Genomic DNA, 14,317 nt, shown 5'->3' on the forward strand with positions numbered 1-14,317 from the left:
AATTAGTGACGGGTGATAAGGACACCCGTCACTAATGAGTCAGTCATTATTGACGGTAACAACTACAACCTATCACTAATTACTTTAATATTAGTGACGGATCTCATAACGATCCGTCACTAATGAGTAGGCTACATTTAGTGATGTATGCCCCATATACACGCCACTAATGACTGAATTATTAGTAACAAACATTAATATGACCCGTCACTAATATCTTTAGTAATGGGCCATTCGCTCGCCGTCACTAATGAACCCTCATTAGTGACGGTTCATGGCTGGGTCTCGGCCCATGCCATATATTAGTGACAAGTCGGCACTGGATCCGTCACTAATAGTGCATTAATGACGTGTATTGAGAAACCGTCACTAATGACATGTCTCCTTTGATGATTTCTTACGTAGTCTCATTTGCACCGGCATCCCCTTCGCTTGATTTTGTCAACACACCATCTTCATCCTCCGTGTCATATTTTGCTTGACCTTCATGTGTAAAGCTAGGATCACCCTTGACTCCGTCCGGTCCTACTTGATCGTCCGGCACCAAGCACCTGCTTAGCCCCGATCACCCACCATCGATCGTCAAGTTGCATCCGTCACCTGCACACCTTGAAACAAGCAAACACATTTCTTCACACTGCAAACACATCTCCAGGTTAGCACAAAATCAAAAACTTCAACTCAGTGCGCATCCTGCAAAAAATGTGAACACCGGATGTACCGGTGTGTTCTGCTCTTGAACACCGGATCATCCAGTGAGAGTAACACTATTTATTTTAGGAAAAATTTACTCTCTGCAAGAAAAGGTCCGGTGAAAGCTTCCAGTGATCTCACATCCATCACCAAATAATCTGGTGTGTGACAATCCATCGAACCACTCTTCTGCAACATCTCTGCAACAAAAGGTCTGGAACATTCTCCAATGTTCACAATCTCAACACCGGACTATCCGACATACATAATCAAACTTGCTGCTAAAAATCTCCTCTCTACAGAAAATACTCCGATACTCTCAAAGTTCATCACCAAACCATTCGTTATTTGCTTTCATTTCTGCTTCAACACTAAAAATACTCTGGTGCTACCCTTTGGTGTAGCCACCACACTCACCAAATCTTCCGGTACATTGATCTTTAATTTCGCTCGAAAAATTGCGCTTTACAAAAAATAGTTCAGCGAGTATACACTACCCACAACGAAACTTATAGTTCATATCAGAACATCCGATGTTCACACCGAAAGTTCCGATGTGTGTAATTTTTTTTCATACAAAGAAGAATTTGCCAATTCCAAACACCACTAACTCAAGTTAGATATAAATAAAAACAAACATATAAAAATACATACTAACTAAGTTTAAAATATATCAACTGTTATCGATGCTTCATTACATATAAACTAAAATACTTGTTCAATTGATTTCTCAAAAGAAATCCTTCAGGAATCTAAAAGGTAAAATTAACGGCTGTGGTAAAATAGGGTACGGTTTTGATGCCATATATAGCGATACATATTTCGTTTTCCTAAACAACAAGTGATGTCACTATTAGCAGCATAGACCCGAAACATGGCGGCAACTTCTTATCAATTTCAAATTCTGATACATATACGATATGCCAAAGTTAAAGGGCATGATACATGCTGTCGGTGACAAATTAACATCCGAAACGTGCAAGGCATGCATAAGATTCGACGACTATCAACTTCCTAGTCGGTCAATACCCGACCTTCCGCGCGCTGCGACGCGCCGACCCGACCTTCCGCGCGCTTCCGCGGCATCGCCCTCCACGTTGTCGTCGGCAACGGTGTCTCCTTCCCTGCCCGCCGGCCGCCTCGCGCCGTCACTGGTATCCATCTTCATGACGCACCGCACGTTGACCGTGGCCTCCTCGAAGTCCTCCATCCTGAACGCCGGCCTCCACGGCGGCTCCGCCTCCCGCGCCCGCTTCCTCCCCCGGCCCGCTGGTCCGCTCCTGCCGCAGTCCGCGCGAGCGCCGTCAACGCCAACGCCGGCGCCGGCGCCGTACAATCCCCTCAGGGCCCGGATGTTGGCGACCAGCGCGTAGAACCTCTCCACCTGCTCGTCATCCTCGCTGCCGCCCTCCATGGCCTCTACGGCGACGCCAGCAGCAGGCAATGGCGCCGCGTGCTGCTGCACCGCCGGCACGGAAGCCTGGGATGCGCCACCGCTGGCGGACCGCAGAGGCTTCTCATCTCCTATCGTGGCATCCATCGTCGCCCTCCACACCTCCAGAGTCCAATACTAGTAGTATAATCTTAGTATAGCTTAGGAGCAAGCGGTGAGTGATGAAATTAAAAAGGAAAGAATAGAGCACGGGAGCGATCGAGGCAATGGAAAAGCTAGCGCTCCGCTCTAGGTGGGTGCGGTTGATGAAATGGCGAGTGGTTAAATAGGGGCCGTGAGCCCGTGGCCTACATTTCACCTACAAGAAGTTAGGTTAGGTGTACAATGGTCTTACTATTATTTACCAATTAATATTATAGGTAAGGTGAACAACAAGTTTACTGTATTAACTAGGATTCATTTAAGTAGGGGCTGATATAAAAGAATGAAGCTAAAAGATGTACTCAGTAGAGTTATAATTAACTTATATTTGGTGTATTTAAGATGTTCCTATATGGATTTATATTTAGGATTGGTAGGAGTAGTACTGTTGTGGAGTTGTTATTGCTCCAATTAATGTGTACTGAAACCAAGACATGGACTAACATTCTAGAAATAAATTAATTCTCACATTTCACCCGCTGCTTGCAATAGTGTCCTCTCACCCCTTTGGTCATGTCAAAGAAGGAGAGAAGCTAGTTAAAAAGAAGAAGAAAAAAAGGCGTGCTGTGCCCCCAAAAGTTTAAGGAAGGAGCAAGACTGCGAGTACCGAGAATCTAGTTTTGGTTTAGATATTTTGTAAAGGTCACGGCCTGGGTCACGGTCTCACTGTCACAGGATTAAGTTAGATTGCAACTTGCATGAGTTGTTTGGGCTGAATGGAGGAGGTGGGCTGGTGGTCTGATGGTTGTTAGGCGACTCTGGATCCATGGATAAATGGGTTTAATACTTATAAGAATATACTGAACGTTTTATCTGAGTTTTATCCGATGTGTAACAATTTTATCTGATAATAGGTCTGTAGATAAAAAAAAAATATTTTATATCTAGCTTTTAACAAAATAATTACCCGTCGGCTAGATGGAGGTTAATAGGTACAGTTGCCATCGCTAACTGTCCTGTTTAAATTTCCTCTCTCAATGACCGTGACTGACAAGGACACCACGGCAATTTGTGGACCCCAACAGAAATTCTGGTCATCAAGGCCGTCATTTTGAACCCGTCGGACGTCACTGCCGCTACGTCAGCCTACCCTCCCTAGGCTCGCCGTGCCAGTCGGTGATGGGCACCGCAGGAAAACGACTCCGACCCCCCCACGAATGCTGGTACCCAATTGTACAGTATCTAGCTCTTTGTGCGGACGCCAGCCGGTGACGTGCACGCGGGGAGAAGAAAACAGAGAAGCAAGATATTAATCGCATTCATGATGTCGCCGTGGCGACGTAAGCCGTGGTGGTGTCACAGCGCGTGCACGGGTCGGTCCAGTCCAGCTGTTTGGTTGCTGCTCGATATCCCGTAGCTCGACGGGGATGGGGATCACGATGCTACGCCAAAGTCCAACGCAAATGTCGACCTCTTGAATGAAAATCTGTCATATTCATGTGCTCCTCGCTTCAAAAACACAATCGTGGGACCGTACCGTGGATAAAAATCTACCATATGTTGTATTCCCATGTTCTAGTGGGAGAGAACAGAACACGATCTTTCAGCACGAGGGGGGGTGGGGAGGCAGTTGCCCTTGTTTGTAATATAATCGGAAGAATACGCAACAAAAAAGGAAGTGACAATAATGTCACATGGCGTTGGTAGAAGCTTCCAAGGAGATCACCGTGTCTCTCTTCTAGTTTACCTTCGTCAATCCAATCGGATCCGTTGCGAGTTGTATCTCTTTCTTATTGCCTTATTGGTGATGGCATGTCCTCTGCCTACTGACTACGAAGATTAATATAGTACAAACGTCGAAGTCACGAGTCCTCATTTTAATATTTGATGTCTTTTGTACTTGTGAGTTTGGTCCGTTCATTTACGATGGAGCTATTCAATCTTTTATACTGATTGTAAATGTTGATCGTTTTAGTCTCCTTAATTATTTTTTAAATATAAGTTATTCTCAAACTTTTATGCATTTTTTTTCTCTTATATTCTCTTCTTACCCTTTTTAATAAATGCTATCACTCTCACAAATGAATGAGTTATCTTTTCCAATGCACAATAAATAATAGGTAATAAGGTCATTTGATCTACTTTCTTAATTATTGTGCATAAGTCTAAAACGACCTATATTTACAATCGGAGGGAGTATCTATTATATAAAACATGAGTTATTTATTTCCTACGCTTCTCTCATCTAAAATCTCTAAAATTTGAATAATTTAAGGTATGTTTAGTTAGATGGATATCTCTAGATGGAAGATGGTAATTCAGTTTTTAGAGATGTTTAGTTAGAGAACAAGATGTATGGGATAATCATATAGAGGGAATTTTCTTATCAGATGCTGGATGTGCTCATCCGTCAAAAAACTGCTGCACAGAGTCATCCATATTCTAAATGAGTTTTTATCACTACTGATGTAGCATATTTTAATTGATTAGAGTAAATATACTTTTTTTATCATGCTTTAAATGAGAGTGTTAATTAGATTCATGTCATTATAAATTCGGTATTTAGAAATATGCCATTACAAATCTTTTGAAATTATATCTATGTCATTATTGTTATAAATCAGGTACATCTTATAATGGTATGGATTTAAGAGATTTATAACGGCACATTTTCAAATACCATATTTGTAATGACTTATTTTAAAACCATGATATTTTATAATGATATGAATCTAATTGACCTTAAATGATATTATCTTCTAAACTGTTTATCTGATTTACAATCTGATTGTAACATTGTATTCATTGCAATTAAATCAACAAATAAGATCCCACAAGATTATATTTTGATGAAAAATAAATACATGACAAGCACAAAATTTTTGCTAATTCCATCTAAGTTCTATCTATCCAACCAAACAAAAATTGGATCCCCCTATCCATGCAACCAAAACATAAATTGGATCGCCCCATCCAACAAAACACAAATAATCATATTTCATCAAACCTTAACCTCCAACCAAACATACCTTACCCACTTTTGCCATACACCCTCGTTCCCAAGCCTTATTACCTCGTTACTGGCTATAGATATGAGATCTATTTTACTAATAAAAATAAATAAAGAAATTAGTGGATAATCTTCTCTTCCTTTTTAGATCATATCTGAAATCAAACTATATCATTGTTCCCAATGTATTTATTCAATAGCGCTCTCATGGTGTATCCACATCTCTATGCATTAAGTTTGTGATTAATGTTATAAATTGAAGAATAATAGTCAATTTTAACAGATTTTTGAGAATTTATTTGAAGCCCTAACAATTATAAGAAGTTATAAAAGTAATCTTTTTTAAGAATTTTAGTTTAAATTCTACATAGAATTTTTAGGTAAATCAAATTAAAATAGGTTACACATGGATTATGGAACAAGTATAAAAAGTTCTACAATTTTTGGAGCAATAGAAGGTCATTGTTTTCAACCGAGAAGATGAGAAGAGAAATTAGAGTTGTTGAATACTGTTCATAATGGGTACACATGTCATCTTCTCGTTCCTTCGAAGCGAACCAGAGATGGCGAGAGTGTTTGCCTCTCCAAAAGTCTTGAGTCGATCACAAGAGATGGTGAGCCCAATAGAATAACGAGCGGAATAGAGAGCAGGTTCGAAACCATTTTTTCGGTCAATTCGCTAAATATAATGATGTTGAACGGGAGAAGAGCCGGTTGGAGTTACTCTTAGCACTCGATTTTTGTGGATGTTGAATCCGCTCGTTTGCTTCTACCTCTCGTCATCTCTTCTTCTTCCCTCGACACCCCTCACCCCGTCATCGCCCACACATGCCATGCTCCATGCTGTGGCAGGTAGAGTCTCACTAGAGCTCTGCGCCGTCGACGAGACCCTACCCTGTCGCGTTAGCTTCGTCTTAACCGCCTCTCATCATCGCCTCTTTGCTGCCCCTAGCCCCACTCTGCCCACCAGCTGTCCTCCACAAACCCGACCGATGACGCCCCACCACCCTTGTCACCAACCGCCACCACCGTTAGATAGACTTGCTCATCACGGCCATCACTCTAAACCTGACAGCCTCCGATGAACCTCCAACTTGCCGTCGCCATTGTAGCATCTAGGCCCCTAGGTAAGAGGTAAGAGTTTCGGTGATTAATGACAACCGTATCATTGTGACTAACGTATGCGCTTTGAACAGTATAAAAGAAAAGGAAAAACATAATTGACAATGATGTCTTGATACTCTTGCCTTTTAAAGAGCTTATATGGACGATCAAAGGACCGGTACATGAAGGATAAGGATCTTCTAGTTCTAAGTGTCACAAGAAGATGAAGGACACTTAGAATAGTATAGGTTCTATTTCTTTTTAGTCTTTTGACCGTACTATAAAGAGGGGTTAAGAGTTGTAGCTTGACCTAGGTGAGTCTAGACATAGTTGATGCACACTTGTGACTTTCTATTGCTAGGTTGGCCATAAAAGCTTTTGGTTCAGTATCCAAGAAGTTAGAACTCAAGACGGCTTTGAATTAGATAAATTCAGTGAAAATTCAACTCACCGGATGATCCTCTGTAGAAAGAGTGATCTCACCGGAGCAATTTCCTAAGAGTTCTGACTTGAAAATTTGTTGAAGACCACGCCGGATAGTCCGGCGTTTGAGTGGTGAGATCACCGGAGAAAAATTCGCAGTGAAGTCTCGGATTAAGTGTACACACCGGATGGTCCGGCGTAGCAAAGAGTCATCACCAGATGATTTTATACAGAGAGGTTGCAAACTATCATCTGGGCGGTTTCAATGCGCCGGATGGTCCGGCGTAGAATAGAGTAATCACCAGATGAATTTATACAGAGAGGTTGCAAACTATCATCTGGCCCGTTTCAATACGCCGGATGATCTGGCGTAAGTTCTGATTAAACGCCGGAGCTTTAACGGCTAATGGAACAGTTAACGGCTATTTTGTCAGGGACATTAGCACCGGATATTCCGATGTGAAGTGAGTTATTCACACCGGAACTTCCGGTGTTAAGAAAAATTCTGGGTTGTTAGGCAACGGCTAATTCTTGATCCTTAGCCTATAAATACCCACTCATTTGGACTTCTCAGTATCTCTTGCGACCCTGTAGCAGCTCATACACTTGGTGTGTCATTTAGAAGCAAAAGAGAGCACTTGTGTTAATTCCAAGTTCTTAGTTGAAGATTAGGGACTTCTTTAAGTGCTTGAAGAGTAACAAGTGTGCATCTAGCTGTTGTCTAGGCTTGGTCTTTGTTAAGTGAAGCTTGAGGCTTGTTACTCTTGGTGGTTGGCAACACCTAGACGGTCTTGGTGATCGGAGGTTCTCTCGGTGAGCTCTTGGAGGACTTGTGGGAGCCCCGGGAAGAGATGATGTACTTGGTTTGATGCCCGCCAATCCGGAGATGGAGAAGGGGCAATCAAGAGGGAGCACTTGAGTCTTGGTGACTCAAGGGGGAGCTACATCCTTGGTGGATGCTCCAACAAGGACTAGGGGAAAGTGCCAACTTCTCGAAACCTCGGAAAAAAAAATCGGTGTTTTCTTCTCCAACTATTTACTTTCCCGCATTTTACTTTGAGTATCTTTGATATTGCAAGTCCTTCTTTAAAATTCTCTCTCTTGGCTATCTTGTTTGTTTAGTTGCCTTGTCCTAGTTTAAATCACGTAGTCACATTCTTTTTATCTAGGCTAAAGTTTTATTTGTTTAAGCGGTAGAAGTTTTAATTAGCGCCCAATTCACCCTCCCCCCCCCTCTTGGGCCATTCGATCCTTTCAGGTAGAGAAGAAGTGTTAGTGATATGGGAACCGGGGGTTCCCGAGTCCCGAGGCCAGGACAGCACAGTGCCACGTGGCGCCATCCCTCGAGGACCATTCCCCCGAGGGACTGAGAAAAGCCAGACCCGGGAGGGGGTGCTCGAGGCTAAGAACAATTGGCCCCCGAGTATTCAGAGTTTCCCAAGGACCCGAGAAGAGCCAGGTCCGGGAGGGGTGCTCGGGGCCATGACCAGTTGGTCTCCGAGTACCCAGAGTTCCCCGAGGACCCGAGAAGAGCTAGATCCGGGAGGGGGTGCTTGGGGCCAAGGACAGTTGGTCCCCGAATACCCAGAGTTCCCCGAGGACCTAAGAAGCCCCTTGCCGGTGGACCCCGCAAAGGCTCCATGGTGAGGTGTCAATTGGTGGAAAGCCTGATGCTGCATTTAAGGGGGAGCATGGCTAGTCACATCCAACCACTCTCCCCTCCACACACCTGTCGTACTGAGTACGTCAGTCCCTCCCACCATCTGGCAGAGAGGTGTGGGCACAATTAATGTAACAGGTCCCATCGCACGTCCCCCACGGGGCCCATAAAGGAAGACAGCTTGAGGATATCATCGATGGGCTCGAGGCGTATCGCCTGTCGCCCTACTGCGTCAGACCGTGTCAGATCTACTCTGACCGGACAGGCACGCAGGGATACTCGGTGGCTGGCCGATGGGCCCCCCTTGCACCTGCTAAAGTTGGGGCGTACTGACCGATGGGACCGACCAAAGGGCGTATTTTTAACCCTTGTAACATCAAACTGTAGACCCATAATGGTTGTTTTCCTTTTATGATTTACGGGAACTTATGCCCCCGTTCTGGGCACGCCGAGCCTCCCCCGGTAGGATAAAAGGGGGAGCACTTCGTAGAAGTTCGGACGAAGTTGAGGCTAAGTTCAGGCTAATCAAAGCTCACCTCCACACAAGTTCAGAGAGACCGGCACTTGAAGACCGAAGTTCAAGACTTGATAGATAGACAAAAAAACCTGGTAACACAGAGATCCAGAGAAAGATATTTTAAGAGCATTAATAGCACATCAGACACACAGGAGTAGAGTATTACACTCCGTGTGGTCCGAACCTGTCTAAATCTCTTGTGCATTTACTCCTACTAGCTGACGATCATTCGTCCCTCCTAGATTTCATACATTCACATTAATCCTACGTATAAAGTAGATTCAGAATCAGTTCCCGACCGAATCTCAAAAGAGATCCTTAAGATCCTCATTTATGGTGTTCATCCGCTGACAAGAAGGTAGACCCAAATTAGAATCTCGGTTGGCTCATAAATTGGGTGTCAGAGAGGCTCGAAACACCAGGCAGCCCATTTTTATTCATTGCTATTGACTTTTTACTGTCGTTCTCCATTCTTTTTAACTTTATCATAATTGATTCTTCATGGCCCGGACTACTTTTATTACTTTATACCAGGGTATATAACGAAATATTACTTTATGAAGATATTTTAAAAGACAAATTTAACAATATAATTTTCATATAGACAATCTCGATAGCTTTTGGCATATTAGTCGTCAACTGTTTTAATGTTTAACGGCATGACATATAGAAAAGAACAGAAGGAGTACAAAGTTCTCGCAGCGAATGCTCATAAACATGATGCCCGGTGCAACTGAGGGGATCATAATGTAACTTCGGCTTTAAAATTCTCGGAAATTTTGCTCTTAGCAGGGTCGATACTTCAACCATCCTTAGGCACTTTTTTTTTTTTGCAAACAGAAAACTTGAGCACTTCATGTAAATCAAAACTACCGGTCTTTTTCTCTTTGCGAGACGCGGAAGAAGCACGCGATATTTTTCTCCTCGCAAGGCGCGGAAGAACATGGCAATCGCACATCGGAGATAAACCAAGGTACAGGCCCTCTTAGACTATGGCTAAGAGTACATGATTCTTAATTTTACATGACAAGAGTTACAGCGAGCACATAATACATGTCCCTGATGGAAAATTAACAACGGAAGTGTGACATCCATTCATCGAATTCGACTATCTACGAGCTAGCTATTAGCTGGTCAATGCACCCGCACGCGCCGCGCCGCGACTGGAGATGCGTCCGGGACCATTCCGCACCACGACCTCACCCTCGTCGTCGCCGGTGACGGCGGCCGTCTCACTCCCCGCCGGCTGCCGCCTCGCAAGGCCCTTTCTCTTCTCCTCCTCCTCCTTCTTCTTCTTCTTCCCGGCGCACCCTGCGTCGACGGTGACCTCCTCGAGCTCGAAATCCTCCATCCTGAACGCCGGCCTCCACGGCAGTTCCGCCTCCCGCGCCCGCTTCCTCCCCGTGGCCGTGCCGCCGCCGCTCCTAAACATGGCCCTCATGGCTCGGATGTTGTCCAGCAGCGCGTAGAACCTCTCCACCTGCTCGTCGTCCCCGGCGCCGCCGCTCGTCTCCACACCGGGGACGGCGGTGGCGTTGGGCGACGATGGCTCTGCCTGCTGCGCGTAGGGGGGCGGAGCTTTTTTTGCTGCCTGCCGTTGCATCCATTGCCTCCGGACCTTGGTTGATAAGTGGACGCTCAGAGGGAGAGACCGAGGGAGACAGGCGGAGAGAGCTACGGAGGAGGACGCAGTGGGGGCGGTGATTGGTGGCTGGTTAAATAATGCTGATGATCTTATTACTTGTGGCAATGCGAACATGGAAGCTTCCCCTATTGGAAATATTCTTTAACATTTCTGCACCTTTTCAGGTTAGACTCCAAATTAGAATAAATCTTCCACTCTTTTCAATAACAAAATCCCTATTTCTGTCCAACAAGACGTACAATCTGTTTTCCCTATTCCTATGGTCAGTCAAAGAACTATGAGAAATTCTATAATTCGTCATCGAATAACCACTGATTCTACAATTCGTCATCGAATAAATTCAGTTTACTTCTATACCATCGAATAAATGGTTTAGTTACTTATTTGCCATCGGGTAGTCTGATTTTTGAAAAAATCCGACACTACCCTCCGTGATACTGTTCAGCTCATTATGAACAGTACCCGAGAGCTAAAAAAAGTCAAAAAAATATGTCCATTTTTGTGCACGCTCTATAATTCATAATCAACCCATTTAACTGTATCCACTAAAAATACTGTGTAGAATTCAAACTAAAATTCTTCAAAATGTGTTACTTTTGTAACTTCTTACAATTTTTAAGTCTCATAAAAATTTACAAAAAATCTGAGAAGATTTACTAATATTCCTCTAATGTGATGTAATAATTTCTAAAATTATCTCCCGCGGTGAAAAAGTGAGTTCTTTATAATGCACAGTATTACAAAAGGATCACATTTTGAGAAATTTTAGTTTGAATCCCAAACAGTATTTTTATGTGAATACAGTTAAAATGGGTTGATTATGAATTATAGAGCGTGCACAAAAATCGACATATTTTTTTGACTTTTTTAGCTCTCGGGTACTGTTCATAATGAGCTGAACAGTACATCGGACAGAGGAACAGTACCGCGGAGGGCAGTGTCCAAAATTTTAAAAAATCAGACTACCCGATGGTAAATAAGGAAATAAACCATTTATTCGATGGTATAGAAGTAAATCGAACTTATTCGATAGCGAATTGTAGAATCAATGGTTATCCGATGACAAATCGTAGAATTTCTCAAGAACTATCCATCTTAGCCACCATCTGCTCCTTTCTTACAAAGACAGAAACCGAGCCTATAATTTCATTTTCCTGAAATTCAAAAACAAGCTTATCACTGTCAAAGCAAATAAGCTTAGCCGTACAGCTCGTCTCAGTTATATCAACTCTGCCTTTGCTTCAATTCCCATCTATTACATAGCTAACATCCTTTTTTTTCAAAGCTTTTATTGCTCAAATCACTACCATTGTCAAGAACTTTTGGTGGGTTGATGTTCAAGAAGGTAATACATTTAAACCCATTCCTTTTAGGGCCTGGAATAACATTTGTCAGCTAAAAAATAAAAGTGGTTTGGAGATTAGAGATCTTGAACAAGTCAAAGGTTTGGAGATTAGAGATCTTGACCAAGTCAAACAGAAGCCTCATTGTTCGTTCTGCTTGGATGATTACTTATAACCATGACTCTCATCTCTCTGTTGTGCTGAAGGCCAAATACTACCCCTACACTTCTTTCTGGAAGAAAAAAATTTACGGTGATCTTGGAGGAATTTGAATCATCTATTTTTTATCGAATGATCTAGATCCGTTAGAATACTACCCATTATTTAGAGGTAATATGAGTAGTATATGAGAGGAGTATATATAGTATAAGGGTATTTTGGGAAAAAAGAAATAGCATGTTAGTTATATCGTGTAAATTCATATGTTTAATATTTAGACTGGCCTGAATGCTGATTATTTGGTTAAACGATTATTTAGGGATTAGGTATAAAAAAAAGATTGCGGTGCCCTTCAATAGCATGATGGGTAAATATTAATACTACTGTCGCAATCACAGAAATATTCAATCATGTGAACGGTCAGATTAAATTTATACTACCTCTTGCCTACAGGTAGTATGGATCACTGTAAAAAGAGCTCTTCTGGAAAGCTCCCACTTTAGGCTCCAAATCGATGTTCTGATCCTCCATCCAACAAGTTATCCATATTCTCCCTGATCCTCCATCCAACAAGTTATCCATATTCTCTCTAATAATTGCATCGTTCAAATCTCTCAAGGCAACACTAATATTTGGTCTCAACCTTGGTGTCCTATTTGGCAAAATGTTCATAGTTTCCTAAACAACACCTCTCCAAATGATCAAATTCCTAATATTGTTTCATCTCTAGATTGCTAATACTAAAACCTGGTATGTAAGCAAAATAACATACTTCTTTGGTGACAATGCAACACAGATTATTTCACAAGTACATATTGCAGATCATGAGGGAAGGGACATTCTTTCGGCTAAAACATATTTTGAACTATCCATACAATAAATTTGGTATGATTTAGACCGCAAATGGCAATTCTTTTTGGCTCCACAAGTCACCTAAGTATTATTGTTATAGAACAAATTGTAACATATACTAACATTCAAAATTGAATAATTCAAATTCTACGACTCTATTGGATGTGCATGTTTGGAAATAGGACCTGTACATGTTGCATTAAGCGCTGGCAAAATTTTGAGGAAAATTGAACATAATTTCTAATTATTTAGAGGGTGTTTACAAGGCTAAATAGTATGAAATGACAAAAATGCATATAAATGGAGCATTGCAAAGGAACTCACTTTTTCACCAAGTAACCTAGGGTTGGAAATAATTTTAGAAATTATTACGCCACGTGAGAGGAATATTAGTGAATTTTCTCAGATTTTTGGAATTTATTTGAGGCCTTAAAAATTACTAGAATTTCTAAAAGTAACCATTTTTGGAGTTTTTTTATTTTGAAACCTAGATGGGGTATTGAGGTGAATCCTTTTAAAATGGATTCATCATGAATTATAGGATATACAGAAAAAGTTTCATGAATTTTAGAGTACAGCAACCCCACTGCTCAAATAGAGAAAGCGGAAAGAGAACAATTAAAATCGCAGAAAATATTGTTCATCCGAGTCACGTCAACCAATTTGGCGTGACTCAGCTTGCCACGTCAAACCCACGTGTAAAGGCGTCGGGGTTTCTGCCAGCGTGGCCACTTTGGTCACACCAATGAATATGACGTGACTACGTTGGGGAGTTACGCGGAGTCACGTTAGAAACTTTGGTGTGACAAAAGGGGCTAGTTCCTAAAAATTTAAAGTTCTACGAGTTATTATTAAAATATTATTTTTAAAAACACTAAAATTAAAAAAAAAAGTCTAGCACCAACAAGAGGCCTGGAGTTGTTACTGTGAAGCTAATACATGCTGACACTTGGTTGCAGAGCGACAAAGACTATGGTCTTGGACTGATGTTTTTAATGAAGGGCCAAGTGCTACCATAAAAAGAAGATTTGATGTGTGTTTTAGCGCCAAAGAGTAACCGTGGACTGATTAGCTATCAAACGCATAGCATGGCATCCGATTTAACCCTATTCCACACGCCCCTCTAGACGACCGACCGGCTCCCAACCGACAAGCAAAGCAGATCCCTGAATTGCCTACACCTCACGAACCAGCAAGCCCCCAACGGATTCGATTCACGGGCACAAGAGAAATCAATCAGATCCGCACGTGCCAAATCGGATCGGTCGCGCCTTACTTACCCACCGCGTAAATCCTTCCAACCTCAATTGGACCCGGATCAGTTCAAGCTTACACCTACAAAGATCCCCACATATCAATCAATCAACGAAAGCAGCT

At 42.3% G+C, this 14,317-nt stretch overlaps 2 protein-coding genes across 2 annotated transcripts; both read right to left on the minus strand.

The window, feature by feature from the left end:
• Window positions 1–1,699: 1,699 nt before the first annotated feature.
• On the minus strand, window positions 1,700–2,233 carry LOC133884042 (NRR repressor homolog 1-like). The gene has a single exon (XM_062323441.1). The coding sequence runs from the start codon at window positions 2,231–2,233 to the stop codon at window positions 1,700–1,702; it is 534 nt and encodes a 177-aa protein (XP_062179425.1).
• A 7,686-nt stretch (window positions 2,234–9,919) lies between these two features.
• LOC133884949 (NRR repressor homolog 2-like) lies at window positions 9,920–10,756 on the minus strand. Its single transcript, XM_062324564.1, has one exon. It carries the CDS (start codon window positions 10,698–10,700, stop codon window positions 10,068–10,070), a length of 633 nt encoding a protein of 210 aa, XP_062180548.1. The 5' UTR covers window positions 10,701–10,756; the 3' UTR covers window positions 9,920–10,067.
• Between the last annotated feature and the right edge of the window lie 3,561 nt (window positions 10,757–14,317).

The sequence above is a fragment of the Phragmites australis genome, chromosome 11, assembly GCF_958298935.1.
Source record: "Phragmites australis chromosome 11, lpPhrAust1.1, whole genome shotgun sequence".
NCBI lineage: Eukaryota > Viridiplantae > Streptophyta > Magnoliopsida > Poales > Poaceae > Phragmites > Phragmites australis.

What these genes read in the sequence shown, in the direction of transcription:
- LOC133884042 (XM_062323441.1), bottom strand. Translation starts at nt 2,233, where the DNA reads ATGGATGCCACGATAGGAGATGAGAAGCCTCTGCGGTCCGCCAGCGGT.
- LOC133884949 (XM_062324564.1), bottom strand. Translation starts at nt 10,700, where the DNA reads ATGTTCGCATTGCCACAAGTAATAAGATCATCAGCATTATTTAACCAG.